The 24,002-nt window shown below is 41.1% G+C and overlaps 1 protein-coding gene and 1 pseudogene across 3 annotated transcripts; one reads left to right on the top strand and one right to left on the bottom strand.

The window, feature by feature from the left end:
- ELK4 (ETS transcription factor ELK4) lies at positions 1-23,706 on the bottom strand. Of its 3 annotated transcripts, XR_012091202.1 has the most exons (6): positions 23,328-23,706; positions 15,800-16,015; positions 12,065-12,937; positions 11,066-11,182; positions 8,194-8,363; positions 1-5,340 (listed from the first exon to the last, which is right to left on the bottom strand). XR_012091202.1 is itself a non-coding variant. In XM_007988728.3 (5 exons), exons 2-5 carry the CDS (start codon positions 16,004-16,006, stop codon positions 8,265-8,267), a joined length of 1,296 nt encoding a protein of 431 aa, XP_007986919.1. In that variant the 5' UTR covers positions 16,007-16,015; positions 23,328-23,706; the 3' UTR covers positions 1-8,264. The 3 variants fall into 3 exon arrangements, 2 of the variants coding, with proteins under 2 accessions (XP_007986919.1, XP_007986918.1); XM_007988728.3 differs by having other exon boundaries at positions 1-8,363; XM_007988727.3 differs by lacking the exon at positions 23,328-23,706 and adding an exon at positions 23,087-23,306 and having other exon boundaries at positions 1-8,363.
- On the top strand, positions 17,598-18,253 carry LOC103230220 (gamma-aminobutyric acid receptor-associated protein-like; annotated as a pseudogene).
- Positions 23,707-24,002: the final 296 nt, after the last annotated feature.

The following is a 24,002-nucleotide window of genomic DNA, read 5'->3' as shown; positions in this document are numbered from 1 at the left end:
TCATTTTGTTAAAAATATTTATTTAAAAAAATACAATTGCTGTCCATATCTAGTTGCACATATATCTATTAACATATCTGTATACTTTTAGACTTGTAGTAAATTTGCTACAGTGCTTTTGTAAAGCCAGCTTGCATTATACAAAGCAAATTCCTCTGTCAGTTCTTACATAAAATAGATTTTTAAAAATGTATATCTTTCCTAAAAGATGCATAATATCACCATTATAGAATTTAACAAAATTTTTGCATAAAACCTGGGAAGTGATAGAAAAAATGATCACCTGATTGGTCAGAGCAACCCCTTACTATGTCTGGAGATGCACTTGAGTATCAACTACACATTTATTTTTCAAGCAGCATATTATTATAAAGCCCTCAAAGTGCTTTCGCATCCTTTCGCTCACCTCTCTACACTCTCCATAAAGTTTCTCTGCCGCATACAGATAGAATTCAAGACTCTAGCTACAATCATCCTAATCAATCTTAGAGCAGTATCTCTTTGTTTCCCAACAGGTAAGTCAGACTGCTTAGCTAGGTGATATGGCAGCTTCCCTCCAGCTGTTTCATCAACTAATATGAATTTTATAAATGTTAGCAGTGACCATTTTAATTGCTTTTTTAGGAAAAAGAAAAAAAAAGGTGCTTCTAATACTCTGAAGGTGCTTTTTAGGTCTCCCTAATGTAAATTGTGCTGAAATTAACTAAGATAAGCTATTAATAACACTTTAACAATTATCCATTCCTTTGGGTAGGTATGCACTTACATTATATGTAAGTATCTCTACAAAGTGTTAGATACTGGAGATGAGATATAGATTTCAATAAAACAAGGGAAAAAATAAACAATGAAGTAATTGTCTTCTCAGTTGAGCTGACAGGTTTGAAGAGTCTTCTTGACATGTTCTTACTACCACATATCCCAAACTAAGACATATACATAAAATAACACATCTGTCCTGTGTTAACACTGATGGAACGCACTGCAATAGTCCCATGGCAGACATATGCTTTTCTTCTGAATTACAGATTGGTAGAATGAAAATTAAGAGTTTATTATTAAACATCTTTTAATTTTTAAGTGACGTCCATACTTGATGGTTCACAAACTGCCACTGCCACTGTGGTTAAATCACTGGGTGTATGAAATTTAAAATAATCTAACCTAGAGTTATTTCCCATTAATCAAACTCATCCCTAATTGTCTCTTAGGAATGTCTTCTTAAAAGAAGATCGAGTAGGGCTCATGAAAAATTACTGGTTTGTTCTTCAAAATGAAAAGTTACATACCCTTATTTTTTAGCCAGTTTGATTATTTGATAAAGCAAGGGCATAATTCTAAGAAACTAATTTTAATCAAAAATTTTTACTTGCCTCAAACTAAAGCTAACCGGTAACAAAATGACTGGACTGAATTCATATTTAATCTTCCCTGCCCACAAAGATAAATGAAAATGCTCAAAGGCAAAAGTAAAGAAATATAATTGTGATTAGAAAAGATCCAGGGCCAAAACAAATAAATAGGACTCAACGAATAAAAAATTAATTGTATTCTTTTCTATCTTTACATATATGCATCTGTTAATTTCACTAATACTGAACAGGGAAGTTCATAAAAATGCTACTCTACCACATAAACAATAAATGTAAGCAATGAATGTACATACAAAGGCCACTGGTTAATACTGCCCCAAGAAACAAAACAATGAAATATCTTAGGATTGTGTCCCCTACACAACAGACAATAAGCAACAATGACCAAACGGAAAAGAAACTTAAAATTGGATACTTCAAAAATTTAAGTGTAATCTATCAATTGCAAATTATTTTTAAAAATCGTTAATTTTTACAAAGCACAATATTAAAAGCTTGCAAATTATTGTAAAATATCCTAGCCAAAAGGGCATACCTTAGAGAGCCCAGAGGAACGGCTCATTAGGTAACCCATTTATCCCTTCTACAAACACCCTATAAATTCCAGAAAACATAAACAAGAAATAAACCTTACTTCCCTGACCCTCAATATCCTTAAGTTGAAATTAAACAAAAATAATTAAGTGCTTCCAGTTATTAAAAATCAAACAGTGCTAATATTGGTGCCCAAGAAAGTGCCAAGTGATTAACACCAATATATGGCATTCCCACCTCTGAACTTTAGGCATTCTTGAATGATTCCATTGGCTAGAACTCTGGGCTAGCCACAGGAAACCCCCACCTCCTCCCTGACCCCATCCAGAAGATACCAGGCTTGTGTGAGTATTACTCACAACCCTTGGAAGGGAAAACAACCAGAAGGAGCCTTTCTGAGATGGGAAACAAGGCAAAGTTGAGAAGATCATTCGGCCCAAGACACTCTACTCGGAGGTTTTGGCTAATACTAATGACATACAGTTTAAAAGGATAAATTAGGCCACAATGCCAGCATTCCTCCACTACTGTATTCAATCCATGGTCGAATCTCTGTACTTTAGAAATACTGCTTCCAGTATAAACCTCCTCTTGGAGAAACTTATAACACAAACTAATAAAGATTTTACACAAAAGCAAACATAAATGTAGAAATTTTAAGAAAGGACATCCTTATTTGCTCAATAATACATGAACCTAAGAGAACAGTTTACGATGACTTTGTTTAGAGTATGTCACATGTAAGCAATGTATTTCTAAAATGTTGGCAAGCAATTCGTCTTTAAGGCCTACTGAAATGTGCAAAGCATTAATCTTTTAAAAAGTGGCAACTGCAAAGTGCAGCAAAATTTTTTTAAGTTTTAGTATAAAATAGACTAGGAGCCATCAATGTATGTTCCCTCTGAAAACAGATTTACACACACACACACATTCAGTCAACACATCAGTATATACGCATACACATACATTTACTAGGAAAATAAATCAGAATGACTTGGAAAGAAATGGTCTAGTCTCCCAATTAAATATTTCAAAGTAAAGTTTTCAACCTCTTAAAACTTCCTGATGTGGACTATACTCAAATGGTTAGCACTCAAGAGATTAACTATGTTGACTGTATCCCTCATGAATATTCTTGTTAAAAGTTTCCTTTAAAATTATGTCAACAACAGCATGAATTTCCTGTTTTCTGTAGAAAGCTTAGAGCCAGTATTTCCCCTCTCACACAAACCACTCTGGATTTTCATATTTCACAATGAGTAAGTGTGGATGGCAGCACCTTAGAAATTGCTATTTTCTGGCAGGCTATCCATCTATCACAACTTTTTTCAGAGAAGTGACTTGAAGAAACTGACAGCTTCAAATGAAACAATTATACTACCATTAATGATTCACCTTTCAGATTTGCTCGGCTTACAGGTCCAAACATGACTCCTATAGTAAAAGGTTCCACCAAGTACAAGAAATAAAATCAAACCACCTTCTTTTCTTAATATACCACCAGCCACAAGAATTCTGGATTCTAAGATTAAAACTTCAACTTCAGTAAGCAAAGTTCTGAGGACATAAGAGGAATAACAGGGCACTTTGTTTCAGGCAATGCCAGCAAAATTAGAACAGTAACACAACATTTTTTGATCCCAAACCAAGAATATAATTCTATTTTCCATAGAACCCAGTCTCTCGTCAGAGTATCTGCTGAAGAAAGATAATTATGGCTGACCTCCACACTTCACCTACACTACAATGAACTGAACAATTAACTTCTCAATCCTATTTTAGAAATAATATATTCTATCATAGCTTCAGATGACACACTACATCATGAGTAGTCTTTTTAACTTTCCTACTGGTTTGGTAATTCATTCAGAGCCCCAGGTTTCTGCACAGAGACCTGCATTGGTCTCCAAACTTGTTTTCACACCTAAGAATGGCACCTAAGCACGATTCTAGATTCCTGGCACGGGTAAATAAAACATATACAGTCAGTGAGGTTAAAAACAGAACAGACCTATGAAGAAAAGTATTCCTTCAGTTGCTGAAATATCAGATTTAAAAAATAAAAAACATATTAATGCAGCAAGAAAATGTAACTTGTTATATATTTTAACATAAAACAACTTGAAATAATTCTAAATTTGTTGGTAAAATACAACATAAGGCCCAAACAGGTTTGTGAGCAGACTAGTAAAATAAAAAGAGTCATACCTAACATGAAGATAAGAGACAACAGACTGACGAAAGTAATACGAATGAAGCCGTGGAAAACATATGGTAATGGATGATTATCTGGGAATTTATCAAAAAGAATTAATGTGAAATTTCAAAAGCGGACAATAAGCTCTCCTGAAAAACTCCAAATCTCTAGGATTTCTCCATATATCATAAGAGGAATATCATATATGTTTGGAGATTGGACTGGGAATGTGCTGAGTCAGCAGTCTTTAGGTAAAGCGTATGCTTCTGGAGGGTGCACAAGACAACGAACTGGGGTGTGGGAAGAAAGTATTATAACTGCTCCTCAAGATTTACTCTTTATGCCATCCTTCATTTCAATTTTTGTGTATTTTTTATAACAGACATATTACTTTGGTATAGCGGTATATAGTTTAACATATACCCATATGAATTCTTAGTAGGGAAAGTTTTTATGTTTGATAACTTTTACAGATCAATTTGTGTATTCAAAAAGGCTGGACACTCCTTTTCTGAACCACTGCTTCAGAGGTATTGAGAAGTGGTACTGAGTGGCTCTAACTGTGCTCACATTCACCAAAAACATAAAGCGACACCTGTAAGAACTTGAGAATCATGGTAGAAAGTCTGAGATCAGGATGAAACAATGCTGTCAGACTGGACATCACACAACGCAGGGGTGAATGGAACTGAAGTGATACTATCAACAGCCTGGAGTTACAGCTCCAGAATTCCAAACCTCTGATTTACTTCAGTCAGTCTTGACTTTTAAAGTCTGTAATATAGTATGTAAATCTTCAAGGAATTTTCCAGTTTAAAAAAATCCAGTAGCCTAATAGAAGCTCATAGGCTTACTGTCCCTATCAAAATTTCAACTGTCAAAATGTGGGAAAAAATTAAGCTCATATTTTAACTCTAAAAAGCTTACAGTTGACCTTTTAAGGGCCTCTAATTCTTTTTTTTTCTTACCGTAGTCCTCAAAATCTAGATTCTTTGTGCATAAATTAAAAAAAAAAAAAATCAATGAAAATTTCCACCTTTGTTCAAACACATACAAGTATGCCATGAGCAATACAACATCACAAACATACTGTGACAAACCATTAATAAAGAAGGATTACTAAGCCAGGTGTGGTGGTGCATGCCTGTAGCCCAGCTATGCAGGAGGCTGAGGCAGGAGGATCACTTGAGCCCGGGAGTTTGAGTCCACCCTGGGTAACACACCAAGACTCCATCTCTAAAAAATTAAATTAAAGGATTACTGAAAGATCTCATTTCTAAAAAAAAAGAAAAAGAAAAAGATCACTGAAGTCAGACATGAGATTTTAATTTTGTATTTTTAAAAGTCAGTATATAAACAAGAAAAATTATTTTAGAAATTATGTGAAAATCCACTCTTGGGTGGAGTAAATGCAATGGTTTGCCAGCACTGGCTCTGAGCCAACTGTGCACATCCCTTCTCAACTCTAAGGTGGTAGGCTTGAAATCAGCCACAGGGGGAGTAATTAATTTATATCAAAGAAATCAGCAAATGCTACAAATTCAGGGCTTCCCCCACCACCACCCCAGAGATCCTGGTTGTTAAACATTTTCTAGCACACGACTGAGTGGGTGGTGGCCGGAGCAGAAGGAAAGCTAAGATATCAGAGATGTCTCAAAACCCCATTCAATCTGTTCCCCTTCTGTAACTTAGGCTACTGCTGCCCAACAGCATTCATCCTGGCAAAGTGACTAGGGATGGATACAAGCCACAGCTACCAAATACAAGTCTCTCCAGTGAAAACTGATCTGAAGTGGTACATCACCTTTCACGCTAAGAATTCTGCGGATATTCAACAGAATATGAAGCTGAGACTTTTCCAGGAAGGAGGTAGTCTATAAACTGAACTGTCTGCCTCATACACCTGCAATAAGGTTGTAAACTTTGACTTAAAAAACGATACGCACACATACACTTCTCCAAATTAGTTGATCTCAAAGAGATAGCAGATCACCAATCTGTGACAGCCTTACACCTCTCAGAGGCTATAGGTTTATGCAAAAAGGACTCATTAAAATGGTTTGCTAGGAAGTTGCTTCAACTGAGTTTCAATGGTGCCCTTGGTTCCAAGGTACCTCTGTGCTGAGACAGTTAATTATTTAAAATACCATCTGTGAAAACAAATCAATGGCTTTTCTCCTTTAATTCAAAAAGATAAAATACCTTTGTGCTTTCAAAATTTAACACATCTAGTTAAATCAACCATCTATATCTACTTATTTAATGTACAAAATGTTAACCTAATAAAACTATTCCAAAGTGCTGCTGAGAGGTCCAATTTCAAACAGGCATGCAAACTAAATAATTCAATATGGAAAAAAAGTCCAATATGTCTGTTCCCCATCACTATTAAATGCTACCTTTCAACACTACTATTGCACATCTCAGGAACAGAACCTTCAGCTGATAACCACAAATGAACCAGTAACAAGTCTCCGACACTACAGATACAAAGGCAGCTCACTGAATATGTTCCCTCTACTACTACTAAGTTAGCTAGCATAGATGTCTTCTTACACAAGAGCTTCTCTACACGTATATAAGCACATTTAAAGTAAATACCATGCATCTGAAGATGCTAGTTTGTAACAGTGTCAGTTTGAGCCTTCAAGTCCTTACTCCTTCATTCCATTTAGTTCATGTGATTCTACAGGGTTAGAAGACGAGTTTAACCAGTGGGAGAGGTTGGTGGGGGAGGGTAGTAGTGGTGGTAAATGGTGACAACATATAATTTAATCCTGGACTTTAATGCCAAATTTTTCAAAAGACTCCACTGTGATACTGATATCAATTCAGTTTGGAGAACCAACAAATTTGTACCTGGCATTGATTACCATATGGTAATATTTTAAAAATTTGGTAATGTAGAGAAGAAGGCCTACATTTTTTACTACTTATATGAACAATCCAATCCCTATGTATAAGCATTCCTAAATGAACTCTGCTCTTTCCCATTTAAAAAACAAAAAAGTTGAAAGAAATAAGCACATCTTTACTTCGCTACTGACTGGGGAGGCTTCGCTTTGAATTCTACCTTCCTAATTGCATCTTTAAAACTATCATAACCTCTAACAACCTTAAACATAAAGGAAAGGTGATAAATATTTAGCAGAAAATGAGGTAAAATGAACAGGAAAAAGACAGGGTCCTTCACTTGGTTATCTTCTAATTGAGAAAAGCCCTACATGTTGTTTCAAGTTATTTGATCAAATCTTTTACTCAGAGATGTTTCAAATATTCAAAATCCAAGTTCATCCTCCTAAAAGTGATCCTTGCCCATGCTGTATTCCATGGGCATACAATCATACCACCCAGAGGGCAAACAGCATTTCTGTGCTAGATGTGAAGTCCCACATTCTCACTAGGTGTTCCAAAAACTGTCTTAAACCCCAGGTCTAAAAATCCTTCTACAGTGAAATAGACTAGCTCCATGCTCTGTTGACAGGTTCAGACAGGATCATACATATGGCTATGAGACCCACCCTGAATAAACGTAAACAAGATGTCTTTTCATGGAGTTGCTTACACATGTTATAGTTCACACAAAACAATCTCCCCAGTATGACTGCTCCAATCTTACTTTGTATGAATAGGAATGATCCTTCTTCTTCCCCTGCTTAGGAACAGCTCATTTTAAGCCATTCTACAAAGCACACTTAGTCCTAGAGACACCAATTCATTTCACAAATATTTCTTTAAATAATAGATTCTAAGCATAATTTTTCCTAGCCAAAGGGTCCCAATAGACAGAAGGAGTAACTTTGTTCTTCATTGCTCTTGCAAAGCACAACCACTAAACCCCACCACAAATTTCTTCAGCACAAAGCTCAAAACATTTTGAAAGGAGAAAAGAAAGGAAGGAAAAGAACGAAAGAAAAAGAAAAGGAAAAGACAGAGGGAGGTGGAGTTTGGACTCCAATTAAGGCATTTTTATACATATAGTCCAACTTGAGTCCTATTCAAAGACAATCCTAAAAAGATGCTTTCAATGGGGAATGGCAAAAATCACAACAGTCTATTATTAACATTGTAGAACTATCAATTGCTCACTTCAAATGCAATCATGTTGAATGTCTCTCTGTTCTTTGTTCCTCGGTTCACTCATTCCACAAGTGCATAGGTTATGTCTTCTGTAGGTCTGGGGAAAATGGGCCAGGGGTGGAAGGTCCATCCAGCCCAGACAGAGTGAATGGCCCATGACTGTTCAGTACAGAAGGAAACTGAGAAATAAAACAAAACACGTTATCATCCTATTACTCAACCCCAGCTTTTACTTTCTGTCCTACTCTATTACCTGAGGCAAAACACAACAGCCTTCTGCAATGGCTTACAGGACAAAGGCAGTGGCTGTTTATCATGAAAGAATATGATGTCATAACAAAAACTAAAAACAAAAATCGTTTGTCCTAACATATTAAATATTAACATTCTCCAACTTACCTCGATGGAGTAGAAACAGAGAACAACCTGTACCTTCCTTCATATCCTAAGGTACACAGGTTTACAATTAACCTCAAATGAAGGTTTTAGAAAGTTCAAGAAAATGACAATATGCACTATAGAGTGTAATTCAATTATGAAGCAAATCATAAACCCTCAAAAAGAGATCCAGAAAGGTACGAATAGTTAGAGGGTGTTCATAATAGAAAAAGGTTCCCCATCAAGTATTCTGAGGCCAGCTCTATAAGGAGATTCCAGGCTGAAGCTATAGGAGCACTATGACTTTGCTTAAGGTCTCACCTGACTCTATAACTCAATCTGCTCATGAGCAGCAATGAAAAAACATATGAAACATTCTCAACTTTTTTCCTATTCAATAATTTTAAATTTTTTAAAAAATTTTTGCAATGTTTGCAAAAAAAAAAAAAAAGCAGAAGTAGATTTTTAATTTTCTTCTTTTTCCCTACCATTCGATTTCTAAAAGAATGAGAAGTTAAATTACAAAATATAAGAAAATCAGAGACAGTCAACCCTGAATAAGTAAATGAATTGACTCCAAGAAAGTCTTTAAGTTATAACGTCTAGGTGTTTTGGGCAAAATAATGGCTAAACCTATTAGGAATGGCAAGAACTTTCCTAACACCTTGGTGAAGAGATAATGCAATATTCACTTTTTAAAAACCGTATATATAAAATGTTGATTATCAATTCTGAGTGAGGGAGAAACGGGAGTGTTTGATGTACCATTTTCAACACCTTTCTCTATTAAAAAAAAAAAAAATTATTGGGCCGGGCGCAATGGCTCACGCCTATAACCCCAGCACTTTGGGAGGCAGGCCGAGGCGGGCGGATCACCTGAGGTCAAGAGTGATCACCATGGAGAAACCTCGTCTCTACTAAAAATACAAAATTAGCCTAGTGTGGTGGGCATGCCTATAATCCCAGCTACTCAGGAGGCTGAGGCAGGAGAATCGCTTGAATCCGGGAGGCAGAGGTTGCGGTGAGCTGAGATAGCGCCATTGCATTCCAGCCTGGGCAACAAGAGCGAAACTCCATCTCAAAAAAAATTTTTTTTTAAATCCTTAATTAAAAGAAGGAACCTATGTGCAGAGATTCCCCGTATGTGTATGTGTGAATGTGTGTATGTGTGTGTGTGTGTGTGTGAGACAGAGGGAGAGACAGGGAGTGTGTGTGAGAGAGAGAGAGAGAGAGAGAGAGAGAGAGAGAGGATTTTATTTTTTTTGAGACAAGGTCTCATTGTGTCACCCAGGCTGGAGTGCAGTGGTGCCATTATAACTCATTGCAGCCTTGATCTATTGGGCTCAAGCGGTCCTCCCACCTCAGCCTCCCAAGTAGCTGGGGCCACAGGCACGTGCTACCATGCCTAATTTAATTTTCTTTTTATTTTTAGTACAGACAAGGTCTCCTTAGGTTGTCCAGGCTGGTCTCAAACTCCTGAGGTCAAGTGATCTCCCTGCCTCGGCCTCCCAAAATGCTGGGATTACAGGCATGAGCCACACAGTGCCTGGCCCATTTTTTTTTTTTTAATTATTATTTTTCTTAATAGAGAATTTCTAGTGACAAAAAGTTTGGGTGGGCTCTAAATCTCCTACAGTATAGAACAATTCTTGGTCTAACTCAAATGTAATAGTAAATAATGAAAATGAAACTTTGCTGTATTTATCCAAGCTGTTTGCCAGCTAGAAAATTAACATTTGGGGCCGGGTGCGGTGGCTCAAGCCTGTAATCCCAGCACTTTGGGAGGCTGAGACGGGCGGATCACGAAGTCAGGAGATCGAGACCATTCTGGCTAACCCGGTGAAACCCCGTCTCTACTAAAAAAATACAAAAAACTAGCCGGGCGAGGTGGCGGGTGCCTGTAGTCCCAGCTACTCGGGAGGCTGAGGCAGGAGAATGGCGTGAACCCGGGAGGCGGAGCTTGCAGCGAGCCGAGATCCGGCCACTGCACTCCAGCCTGGGCGACACAGCGAGACTCCGTCTCAAAAAAAAAAAAAAAAAGAAAATTAACATTTGGAAATTCAAAAATAAATCTAAAGAATATTTATTGGGCAGGGCACAATGGCTCACGCCTGTAATCCCAACACTTTGGGAGGCCAAGGTGTGCGGATCACCTGAGGTCAAGAGTTGGAGACCAGTCTGACCAACGTGGTGAAACTCGGTCTCTACTAAAAACACAAAAATTAGCCAGGTGTGGTGGTGCACACCTGTAATCTTAGCTACTCCGGAGGCTGAGGCAGGAGAATCGCTTAAACCTGGGAAGTGCAGGTTGCAGTGAGCTGAGATATGCCACTGCACTCCAGCCTGGGCGACATGGTGAGGACGCTATCCCAAAAAATAAAAAACGAATATTTATTAAATAGAAGTTTTATAATGATTAAACTGAATAGTGGGACCCTGCCTTTTTGCCTCTTTCTTCATTTAACATGCTCCAACTACAGAAGACAGACTTTTATAAAATTACCTGGAAAAGTGTGTTAGCACCTTGCAGTCTGGCTGGACTTAGGGGAGCAACGGGACTGAGAGTACTCCAAAAGTGGATACTGGAGAGCAAGGGGCTTGGAGTCAGTATGATGGGTGTCTGTAATACACAAAGCAAAAATATTCACTGAATGACTTACCAGGATGTTTTATCCTTGAAATAGCATACAAATAACCCAAACCTAAATATTGCCCTATCCTCCACTCCAAGTATCTCCAAGTCTGAAATTTCATCATGACAACTCATAAATGATTTTTACAAGCTAAGAAAGATAAAGGTGATAATAACTACTTAAAATTTTTTTAATTTTTATTTCAATAGTTTTTGGGGGTACAAGTGGTTTTTGGTTACATGGATGAGTTATTTGGTGGTAAATTCTGAGATTCTGGTGCTTAACCTCTTTTTAAGTCAACATTTATAAAGTCTTTTCCAAATAGAAAAACCAACCTGAATTCAGGTACAGAGGAATAATGGGTAACCAAGACACCAACATGTTTGTTCTTTTCTAATAATGAGGCCTGGGAAAAATCTATTAAAATGTTCTATGAGATGAGCAGGTTAATAAATAGCTAAAGCAACTGTACCAACTTGTTACTCAACATCACACTGGTCATTTTTCTTATGGTTCTCAGGACCTACTGTTTTCTAACTTGAGATTATCACTGTTTTATAAGGTACCAATGAGTTTTATAAGACTGAGAGACAGTGAGAGAGCGTGTGTACTTTCTTTAGGAGGAAATAGAAAAATGAAAATATTTATTTAATTGTAGAACAATGAATTTTTTAAGAAAATACTCCAAACTTTCTATTTTAGCAATCCTAATTAAGATGAGAAATGGGGTAACTTTCACATGATAGTCACACATAACCTTTCTAAGACAAACCTAAGTAAAAGAAAGCAAACTTGAGTGTATAAATTCTGGATTTGCTTAAAAGGGCAAATAAATGAAAGCAATGGTGATACCATAAAGAGCGAGTTACCTGTGAAAAAAATGCTGGTGTAAGAGAAGCTGTAGGGAGAGATGGGCTCAGTATTCCCAGTGGGCTTGGATCACTGCTTGTGATCACAAGGGTGGGTGCCAGTTCTAACCCTTTGGGTTTCTTGGATCTTGATGAATTATTTGCTTTGTCCTTTTCTGGCAAAACTGAATCCTGGTCTTTAGGCTCCAGTGACAAGTTCTCTGCAAGTTCCATTGGCTGAGAAGCCACTGAATCAATGTCTGTGTCGATGTCTGGGTGAGAACTCAGTGGTGGTGAAGGTGTTCTGGGAGGTTCCTGCAAAGGGGGTATAGACGAAACGGGTGGTGTGGTGGCAAAAACAGTTGTTACGTTAGATGCAGAAGTTGGGGCTTCCAGGGAAGGAAGTTTTGGGGAAACCAATGTCTCCAATGCTTGGATAGTTTCTTCTGAAGATGGAGAAATACTTGGGCTGGTTGAAATAGTAGCAACAACAGGTTCAACCGGTGGCTTTTTGGAAGGTGTCGTGACAAATTTGATGACAGATGGTGTGGGCTCCTGAGGAGATTTTTTCTCTGCCAGTTTCTCAGCTGGATTCTCAGTCTTTATCAATTTGAAAAGCTTTACAGTGGAGGAGTTCAAAGAGTTGAGAGTAAATGAAGAATATAAGCCAGAGTGTATGTAGTCATTGCGGCTAGAGGTCTTGGCACCAGGCTGAGGTGGTTTCTCTTTCCCTCCATTCTCCACATCTTTGGAACTGCTGCTGACTTCACTGAAGTTTAAACTTTCACAGTCACCTTCAATCCTGCCCACTGTCATAGGATCCATGTTCAAAATCTCTGGATAAGAGACAAACTTGTACACAAACTTCTGACCATTCACTTTTTTGATGATATTCTGTAGGTTTAAAAAAAAAAAACCAGCATTCTTATCCTTTCTTATAAACTTTTATCCCATAGTTCATGAAAAAGCTGGCATCAGCCAGGCGCAGTGGCTCACGCCTGTAATCCCAGCACTTTGGGAGGCCAAGGCAGGCGGATCACAAGGTCAGGAGACCAAGACCAGCCTGGACAACATAGTGAAACCCTGTCTCTACTAAAACAGGAAAAATTTGCAGGGTATGGTGGCGTGTGCCTGTAGTCCCAGCTACTTAAGAGGCTGAGGCAGAGGAATCATTTGAACCCAGGAGGTGGAGGTTGCAGTGAGCCAAGATCACGCCACTGCACTCCAGCCTGGGGACAGAGCAAGACTTGGTCTAAAAAAAAGAAAAAAAAAGAAAAAGCTGGCGTAATAAGGTTCTCCATTTTAGAAGTAGACGTCACTTACTTAAAACTTTCAAAATCACCTAAATTCATCTAGCCATACCAAACACAGTCCCTACTATTATGGAGAAGTTAAGGCAAGAACACTTCAATGTCTTATTAACAAAACCGAGTATGTTACATAAAAGCTGAAGAATTTTAATTGCTTACTACTCTCAACCAAGTATGTGTACAAGTTAGAAGTCCCTGAACTGCAATCTCAAACAATTCCAAAGGTATAACCCATACACAGCCTGAGTAAGCAAAAAGGAATTTATTTACTTATTTATTTTTTTGAGATAAGGTCTCGCTCTGTCACCCACGCTGGAGTGTAGTGGTGCGATTCAGCTCACTGCAACCTCTGGTTCCCGGGTTCAAGCAATTATCCTGCCTCAGCCTCCCAAGTAGGTGGGATTATAGGCACACATCACCACGCCTGGCTAATTTTGTATTTTTAGTAGGGATGGGGTTTTGCCATGTTGGCCAGGCTGGTCTTGAACTCCTGACCTCAACTGATCACCCACCTGGGCCTTCCAAAGTGTTGGGATTACAGGCATGAGACACTGCGCCCAGCTGCAAAAAAGGAATTTAGAACATAGTATCTGTTAAGGTTCTTACTTCCTTCAGAAATTCCAGTTTATCTCCAGACAGGAAAGCTGGTAAGATCAACCACTTAACAGTGTAAGAGCCCGGCAGGGTGGCTCACGCCTATAATCCCAGCACTCTGGGAGACCAAGGCGGGTGGACTGCCTGAGATCAGGAGTTCAAGACCAGCCTCCTGTAAAGATTGTGAAACCCCATCTCTACTAAAAATACAAAAAGTAGCCAGCTGTGGTGGCGCATGCCTGCAATCCCAGCTACTTGGGAGGCTGAGGCAGGAGAATCACTTGAACCTGGGAGGCAGAAGCTGAAGTGAGCTAAGATCACGCCACTGCACTCCAGCCCAGGTGACAGAGCAAGACTCTGTCTTAAAAAAAAAAAAAAAAAAAAAAGTAAAAGAAGATCTCAGCAATTTTAACTAAAAAACCAACTCTGTGTATAAACAACTACTACTTAAGATATAAGGTGTTAATTTGTATTCCCTGGGTTAAATTAAAACTAAAAATTAAGATATAAAACAAGTATATATATGTAGATATATATGTGTGTGTATATATGACGCCCCCCCTCCCCCAAGACAGGGTTACTTGTCACTCAGGCTGGAGTGCAGTGGTGTGTGATCATGGCTCACTGCAACCTCGACCACTTGAGCTTAAGCGATCCTCCTGCCTCAGCCTCCTGAGCACTGGGACTACAGGTGTACACCACCACCACGCCAGGCTGTTTTATTTTTTGTAGAGACGGGGTCTCCCTGTGTTGCCCAGGCTGGTCTCAAATTCCTGGGCTCAAGTGATCCTCCTGCTGCAGCCTCCCAAAGTGCTGGCATTACAGGCATGAGCTACTACTCCAGGCTTCACAATTTTTAAAGTAAATTATGACACACACGAGAATATTTATTTATCCTCAAGAATCTCAAATTGCTTTTGTCATATTCCAATTCTGTACATACTTTTTCTTTCAAAGACAACTGTAATTAGGAATAAAATATGTGTAATGGGAGTAAGTTAATAAATAAGATCTGGGGTGGCTGGGTGTGGTGGCTCACACTTGCAATCCCAGCACTTTGGGAGGCCAAGGCAGGTAGATAACCTGAAGTCAGGAGTTCGAGACGAGCTTGGCCAACATGGTGAAACCCCACCTCTACTAAGGAAGTAAATAAATAAATAATAAAAAATTAGCCGGGCATGGTGGTGGCCACCTGTTATCCCAGCTACTTGGGAGGCTGAGACAGCAGAATAGCTTGAACCCTGGAGACAGAGGTTGCAGTGAGCCAAGATCGCACCACTGCACTCCAGCCTGGGCGACAGAGAGAGATTCTGTCTCAAAAAAAGGGAGGAAAAAAAAAAAAAAGAAAAGAAAAGAAAGATTTGGTAGAAATACAGCCAGAACAGTTATACCTTGTATCCTAATTCCAAACTGCTGCTACAAAATACACTGGATTAAAATAAACTAGGACATTGGTATCTATAACCTCAACAGAAAAGAAGGAATCATTCTTTTTTTTTTTTTTTGAGATGGAGTCTCACTCTGTTGCCCAGGCTGGAGTGCAATGGCGCGATCTCGCCTCACTGCAACCTCCGCCTCCAGGGTGCAAATGATTCTCCTGCCTCAGCCTCCTGAGTAGCTGGGATTACAGGCACCCCCCACCACGGCCAGCTAACTTATTTTTGTATTTTTAGTAGAGACGGGGTTTCACCATGTTGGTCAGGCTGGTCTTGAATTCCTGACCTCAGGTGATCCACCCTCCTTGGCCTCCCAAAGTGCTGAGATTACAGGCGTGAGCCACCGCGCCCAGCCAAGAAGGAATCATTTTTGTCTTGAGGTTCTCTGTATAGTGTAAGATCAGGATGTGTACTACCTTTACATAATAGTATCTGAGGGCTCGGCTGAGTTTGTCATAATTCATGTTAGGTTTGTTCTTGCGAATCCCCCAGAGACGAGCCACCTCTTCTGCCTGCAAAAGCTTAAACTGCCCATCATTAGAGGTCCAACAGATCATGTGCTTGTTCTGAGGCTTCTGCAGGAGCTGAAGAAGGAACTGCCACAGGGTGATAGCACTGTCCATAGCAATGAGCTGAAACAATATAGATAAGATATGTGATAATATTAACAGCCTATTTAACACTGTATGTCAAGCACTGTTTTAAGTGCTCTAAACGTATGAATTCATCCCCACATTTCTATAAGGTAGATACTACTGCATCCTCATTTTACATAAGAAAAAACTGACTCATAAGCGGGTTAAGTAACTTGTCCAACATCACACAAGGAAATGGTGAAGCTAAGATCTAAGCCCAGGCAATCTGGACCCAGAGTCCAAACTCTTAAGGATGCCACGCTGCTTAAGAAATGCCTTAAGCAACAAGCAACTTGCAAGGAGGAGAAGCTAGTTCCCTAAATTATAGCAAAAGACAATGCTTGTCAATCACTAGTGACTGTCAATCACTGTTGTTAAATTTGAATCCTAAAATCTCACTGCTGTATTCTCTCAGGAGACCACCATTCCAGCATCTGTCTAAATCAACCCGATTTGGTTATTTGCCTGCGAGTGTTTGTGTCTATCTCAGGATGGCGCAGGGGCTGAGGTGTAGGGAATAACCTACTTTTGCTCCAACTGGTTTCCATCACCATAAATGTCATTTACATACAAATTGGCAGCATTTTGAATTCAACAAAGTGTTCTCTTAATTTTTCTGTCACTGTTCTGTCCACAGGGATTCCATCTGCAAAGATTCTCCTTTGATTAGCAACCTTTATGTGATTATCAAGACATGGGTTGAAGAAAAATCTTTTAGTATCTTAAGTTTCAGGATCTCCCTATTTAGGCCACAGTTTCTCGATTTTGGCATTATTGGTTTTGGGGCCCAGATAATTCTTTGTTGTGGGAAGTTGTCCTGTACACTGCAGTTTGTCTAACAGCATACCTGGCCTCTACCTACTAGATGCCAGTAGCACCCCCTGCCCCACTGAGACCATCAAAAATATCTCCAGACATTGCCAAATATTCCCCCGCGGGTCAAAATCATCCTGGTAGATAACCACTGGTTTAGGCAAAGGAGCAGCAAGGAATGCTCTCTCATAAAGGTATTTTCCTCATAGAATCTCAAAACGCCTTTCTATTAGGAAGAATTCTTTAGGGCAGAAACTCTGGCCAAATCCGTGTAAGTGTGTCCTAAGAATCCTATGATTGAATACTTCACCACACAACAAAAACAAAAACAAAAAACCTTCCTTTCTCTAGTAATGAGATCTCAATGGGTTAGAATAGAGTTTGAAAACAAATTAAATCAATACCATTAAAATACTACAAGAACAGATGAAAACTGGACTACATCAAAATTTAAAACCATTGTGCTATAAATAATGCCATCAAGTGAGAAGACAATCCCCCAAATGGGAGAATATTTTCAAACCATGTATCACAAAAGGAGCCTGTATCCAAAATACATAAAAAACGCCTACAACTTAAAAAAAAAAAAAGTAAAGAATTTGAAAAGACATCACAGCAAAGAAGATATACAAATAGCCAATAAACACACAAAAAAATGTTCTACATTGGCTGAATCTGCCCACATGTCACCACTATCACCACCACCCCCATCCTGGCTCCCCCAGGTTCCCTCAGCCCAGCCTAGTTCAGCCTGGTTCCCGGGAAGATGAAGTTCGTGTACAAAGAAGAGCATCCGTTCAAGAAACACGCTGCTCCCAGAGCGAGAAGATTGGAACGAAATACCCAGACCGGGTGCCGGTGATAGTAGAAAAAGCTCCCAAAGCTTGGATAGGAGACCTGGACAAAAAGAAATACCTGGTGCCTTCTGATCTCACAGTTGGTCAGTTCTACTTTTTTTTTTTTTTGAGATGGAGCCCCACTCTGTCACCCAGGCTGGAGTGCAGTGGCGCAATCTTGACTCACTGCAACCTCCACCTCCTGGGTTCAAGCGATTCTCCTGTCTCAGCCTCCTGAGTAGCTGGGATTACAGGCACCCACCACCATGCCCAGCTAATTTTTGTATTTTTAGTAGAGGCAGGGTTTCACCATGTTGGTCAGGCTGGTCTCAAACTACTGCCCTCATGATCTGCCTGCCTCAGCCTCCGGAAGTGCTGGGATTACAGGTGTGAGCCACCGCACCCGGCCGAGTTCTACTTTTTGATCCGGAAGCGAATTCATCTCCGAGCTGAGGATGCCTTGCTTTTCTCTGTCAACAATGTCAATCCGCCCACCAGTGCCACAATGGGTCAGCTCTACCAGGAACACCATGAAGACTTCTTTCTCTACGTTGCCTACAGTGATGAAAGTGTCTATGGTCTGTGATGCTGCTGCCCCTGAGCTGAAGGGGGGGGTCTCATTCTGCAAAGAGAGGTGGCCTCCCTTTCTTGACCTCCTCCTCCAAGCTCAAACACCACCTCCCTCATTCAGGACCGGCACTTCTTAATGTTTGAGGCTTTCTCTCCAGCCTCTCTTAGGATGGGTAATGGTGGAGTTGGCATCTCGTACCTCTCTTTCTCCTTTCTTCCCCTTTCTCTGCCTGCCTTTCCCACTCTGCTTTAGACTTCTTGATTGCCAGTGGTTGTTTTGGTTTCTGTTCCTTTTCTGACTGCCCAAGGGGCTCAGAACCCCAGCAATCCCTTCCTTTTACTACCTTCTTTTTGGGGGGTAGATGGAAGGGACTGAAATTGTGAGGGGACCACCAAAAAAAAAATGCTCCACACAGTTATTAGGGAACTAAAAATCAAAACCACCTAAGAAACCACTTCATGCCTACTTGGAAGGCTATAATCAAGAAGATAGACAATAACAAATATTGGCAATGATGTAGAGAAATCGAAGCCCTTGTACATTGCTGGTGGGAATGTAAAATGGTGTAGCCACTTTGGACACCTTTACCACATGACCCAACAATTCTACTCCTAGGTATATACCCAAAAGAAATGAAAAATACGTCCATACAAAACTTACACAGTAATGTTCTTAGCAGAATTATTCATAACATCTAAAAAGTAGAAACAAACTAAAAGTCCATCAACTGATGAATGGATAAATAAAATGTGGCACATTCATAATGGGGTATCATCCAGCCACAGAAAGGAATGAGGTACAGACACACACACACACACACACACACACACACACACACACACAGGACGAACCTTGAAAACATTATGCAAGTGACTAATAGAAGCCAGTCCACAGAAGACCACATATTGTATGGTTCCACTTATATGAAATGTCCAGAATAGGAAAATCCATAGACATAGAAAATAGATTAGTAATTCTTTAGGACTGGGGGCCAAAAAGGGGGGAAGAGAAGTGGAGAATGACATATAACGGGTACAGGGTTTCTTTTGGGGATGATGAAAATAAAAAACCCACAGCATATTACACCTAAGGAGATGAATTTTATGGTATGTGAATTATATCTCAATAAAGATATTTAAAACAACACAACAAACATTACAAAAGTTAGGTCTGGGAAGACTAATTCTAACAACAACTCACAGAAGATGGGATCCTTACGGGTCAACTATGCCTACTTCCAAAAAGGGCAGAGATAAGAAACTGTAGTGGAAAATAGCTGAGTTTCCATAACTTTTCTGAAACACTGAGAATGTCCTCCAATAATCCTCATGATTATCACTTTGAAGCTGGTTGTACAGAGATAGTCATCTAAAAGTGACGATGCAAAAATAATAAAGGATAGAAAGGGAGAGATGCTGCCCACAGTCAGAATTCATGGAAAAGCTGAGGCCATGAGTCCCAAGTCTCTTTCATCACAGTCACATACTCCATCCATTAGGGAAACCACTTTCCCAATGGATAAAAGCACTCACATCATTGATTGATTGTTAAAAAAAAGCATTACATATTAGATACCGATAATAATCCATAAATATGAAGTGCTACCTTAATGCCAAATAATCGTGCCCACTGGCAATCATAGTTCCCCACAGCCTCACTTAAGTGGGGCTAAAATAGTGGTTTTATACTATATCCGTTAAGCATGGTGGAGGCAGGTAGGGGTTCCCTGTTATGTCTCTGAGTTTACTTGATAGGCCTTCCTTCTGATGATGCCTAATGATGGCAAGTTACTGTTATACAACACAGTTTTCCCACTTAAACAACTATTTCTAATCTAATCCTGTTAAAACTACTTTCTAGTAAATGTTATCTTAAGCCAAGAACTCAATTTCCACATTTCCAGACATCACCTTCATATAAGACTGCTTTTAGGGGTGGAGTATGAATCCATTTGTGAGATGATGAAGGAAAGACAGACAATGGGAGTCTCTAGCCTACATAAATGGGGTGCCTATTACTCCATTTGTTTTTGAAAAAATTCCAACACCCGAATCCTAGAGTCTTAATACCTATTATGTAGATAACATTTGAGCCCTGTAAGTTTAAAGCCTCGGCTATACATCTAAAAAGACAAAAACAACAAATTAATGTCTCCATAATGAGCACTCAAGGAGATTCCCCAAAATACAGGTGTTCCCCAGATGGTACAGTTAACTTGCACCTTCCCTGTTGGTTATCAGTGGAGCAGCATGTATTCAGTCAAACGCTGGTGAGTTGTTGGCTGCTTTAGGGTAGAACTGAGCTGTTGTGGAAAATGCTGATGCTTCTTTAGCATCTAGTGTGTCTATGATAGAAGGTTGTGGACAGCAAAAGAAATATGGCTTTGGCCAGGTATAGTAGCTCACGCCTGTAATCTCAGCACTTTGGGAGGCCGAGGCGGGTAGATCACGAGATCAGGAGATGGAGACCATCCTGACTAACAAGGTGAAACACGTGTCTATTAAAAATACAAAAAATTAGCTGGGTGTGGTGGTGGGCGCCTGTAGTCCCAGCTACTCGGTAGGCTGAGGCAGGAGAATCCCTTGAACCTGGGAGGCAGAGCTTGCAGTGAGCCGAGATCGCGCCACTGCACTCAAGCCTGGGCAACAGAGACTCCCTCTTAAAAAAAAAAAAAAAAGAAAAAATGGCTTTGAGGTTTTAGACTGAAGTATTAGAAATGATTTTGAGAAAAAAAAGATATAAAATGGACATTTTCAGTGGGTATTTTAAAGGAATATTTTAATTCAATTATGATATTGTTATTCTTTTGATTGAAAAGCATCTAACGTCTTCGTATATAGTTAAGTCAAAACTCTTCATTTTAGTTTCAAAAAGTGTGGCATTAACTATGATCTTCAATGATTTCATCAGATATAAAAGAGAGCTGGCCGGGCATACGTCTATCATCCCAGCACTTTGGGAGGCCAAGGAGGGCAGATCACTTCAGGTCAGCGGTTCTAGACCAGCCATGGCCAACATGGTGAAACCCTGTCTCCACTAAAAATACAAAAATTATCTGGGCATGGTGGTGGGCACCTGTAATCCCAGCTACTCGGGAGGCTGAGGCAGAAGAAACATTTGAACCTGGGAGGCGGACGCCACAGTGAGCTGAAATCACGCCACTGCACTCCAGGCTGGGAGACAGAGCAAGACCCTGTCTCAAAAAAAAAAAAAAAAGGGCTGGAGAAAAAAATCCCCTAAGACAGTTATTAAAAACTACGTGGTGGCTTCATGCCTGTAATCCCAGCACTATGGGAGGCCAAGGAGGGAGCTCGAGCTCAGGAGTTCACGACCGGCCTGGACAACATGTTGAAACCCTGTCTCTACCTAAAATACAAAAAATTAGCCGGGCATGGTGGTGCGTGACTACTCGGGAGGCTGAGGTGGGAGAATGGTTTCAGCCTGGGAGATGGAGGTTGCAGTGAGCAGAGATCACATCACTGCACTCCAGCCTGGGCAACAGAGTGAGATCTTGTCTCAAACAAAAACAAAAACACAACACAACAAAACAAAACAAAACCTTTTATTCTTATCAAAAAAAAAAAAAAAAAAAGGAAAATTACTTGATTTTCCTTCTCACAAGAATCTCGAGTTTTCTACAATTGCAATTTTTAAAGTTTAAAATTATAACAAAGGAAGAAAACACTTAACTGGTCCAAATGAAGGAGTTTGATTTTTGAGGTGGTAAAGTCTGGAAACATAATTGATTCTATTTTAACATTTCAAAGATAAACCAATCCCTGTGCTAAATTGAAAGACGTGAGCATGTTGAAGTAATGTATTAAGGAAAGGAAGTCTCTATTAAATAAAACCTTTTCCACCCTAAACATGTTTATAATACACACAGTCCAGTTGCTGTGGTGACCCATAGCCCAACTATTTTTCAGAGACAGTAGCTAAGACCCAAAAAAACACAAAGTCTCCAAATTTTCTTCAGCCTGCTACTTAAAACCAAGTATCAAGCCTAGTTTCGAATCAAAATACTCACCGTTGTCAAAAAGTAACCAAAAGTATCCAGATGTTTTTAACTACACAGGCTCCTAAAAAATATTCTCTTTGTATAGAATCCTGCAGTCCTTACAATATTCTTACAATAAAACTTGAAGACACTACTTCACTAGGAATGAACAGATTCCACTATGCAGTTTCAATGTTTAAGTAAAATCAAAGAGAAGAGTGTTCCTGAAGGGAAAATATTGAATCATACTACATTTTAATGAAAACACCGCTGCCAAGCCTAAATATTGAAGCACCGTTTTCCAAGCCAGGGGGTGGCAAAAAAGGACACAGGATCTGATCAATCAACCAAAGAGATGGGCAGACCATTCTGATGAGGCATAAAACTCCAGAATCTTTATTTAAATTCCCCAAATTTCAAAGAGCAATAGCTGGAGAAAAAGTCAAGTGTGTACTTTTGACTACTTCAGTCAACAACATCCCTATTTCCTTCCAAGGTCAGTTACTATCCCGCCCTGAAAGATGTTTCCAATTGATCTTCCCAGGAACGAAGCTACCAGCCTTGATGCAACTGTGCACAAGGCGGAAAGTAAAGAGGGGCGGGGGGCCGCTGGAGCGAAATAGCAAAAGAAATGAAACTCGACACCGGATGACTAGCGAGCTTGGGGAGAGGAAGAAACACGGACGGCCGCGCGTGCCCCACAGGAGATCAAAGTCCAGGGGAAGAGGTGCAACCTCACCGGGCCTTGGTAAGCACTGAGTTACTGTACTTTCATTTTCCAACTTCCTGTCACTACAGAAAGTCAGAATTGCTCCCCTCCTCCCCACCCACGCCGAAAAAATCGCCGCCACCTTTCGCCCACGGGACCTCGGGGGACCAAATAAGAGGCGACGAGAGCTGAGCGGTGCGCTCCGGCGTCCACCTGCGCGCCGCGGTGCCCGGCCGGCCGGGGGCGGACCCAAGAGGAGCGCGCGCCTGGCCCCCGCCCCCACTTCCTGTTGTGCCGCGCACCCCTCGGCCCCCGTTTCAGCTCCCGGCCGGTGAGGCTGCGGCCGCGAGATCCCGAGGGGGTGCGCGGGGCTGGCCGCTCACCGACGCCACGCGCGGGGCTCCCCCTCGGTCTCCGCCTCGAACACGATGCGCCTCTCCGCCCTCAGCCTCCTCCTCACGCTGGAAACTCGAGGACGGCGCGGCAGCCGCTGCGACCCCCGCGGCGGAGCCGGAGAACGCGGCGGCGGCCCAGCCGACCCCGCCGGGTGCCCGCAGCCGCCCGCATCTCCCGCCGCTGCGGCTCCTCGCGCCCCGCCCTCCCCGCCCCCGCACGCGGCAGCGGCGGCGCGGGTCTTGGGGCCGCTACACGCCGGGCGCGCGCCTCGGGGCGTTCCTCGCAGCGGCGGGGCCTGCCAGGTGCTCCGCGGCCGCCGCCACTCTCAAACCCCCCGGCTGCCCCTGGGTCCCTCCCAGACGCCGTAGTCGCCATACGTCACTTCCGGGGGGAGGGGCCGCGACTCCGAGGGGTGTTATGAGCCGCGACTGCCGGCAAACCCGGGTTTGGTGTGGCTAGGGGATGCAGCTAGGGCGCCTCCTGGAGTCGTCTCGCCGCTCTCCGCGGCGTTCGGTGCAGTTGCTTCCAGTTCCCTTAGGCGCCCGTCCGGGACGCGCCAGCACCCAAGCTGCCGCCTGGGCCGGGACCTTGGACTCCTCAGGGGCGCGCCACGTTCTCCTCGGTTGGAGGGAAGAGGTGGCGCTCGCGGAGCAACCTGCTGG

This window comes from Chlorocebus sabaeus, chromosome 25 (assembly GCF_047675955.1).
Source record: "Chlorocebus sabaeus isolate Y175 chromosome 25, mChlSab1.0.hap1, whole genome shotgun sequence".
Taxonomy (NCBI): domain Eukaryota; kingdom Metazoa; phylum Chordata; class Mammalia; order Primates; family Cercopithecidae; genus Chlorocebus; species Chlorocebus sabaeus.
This window is presented reverse-complemented; position numbering and strand designations above follow the sequence as displayed.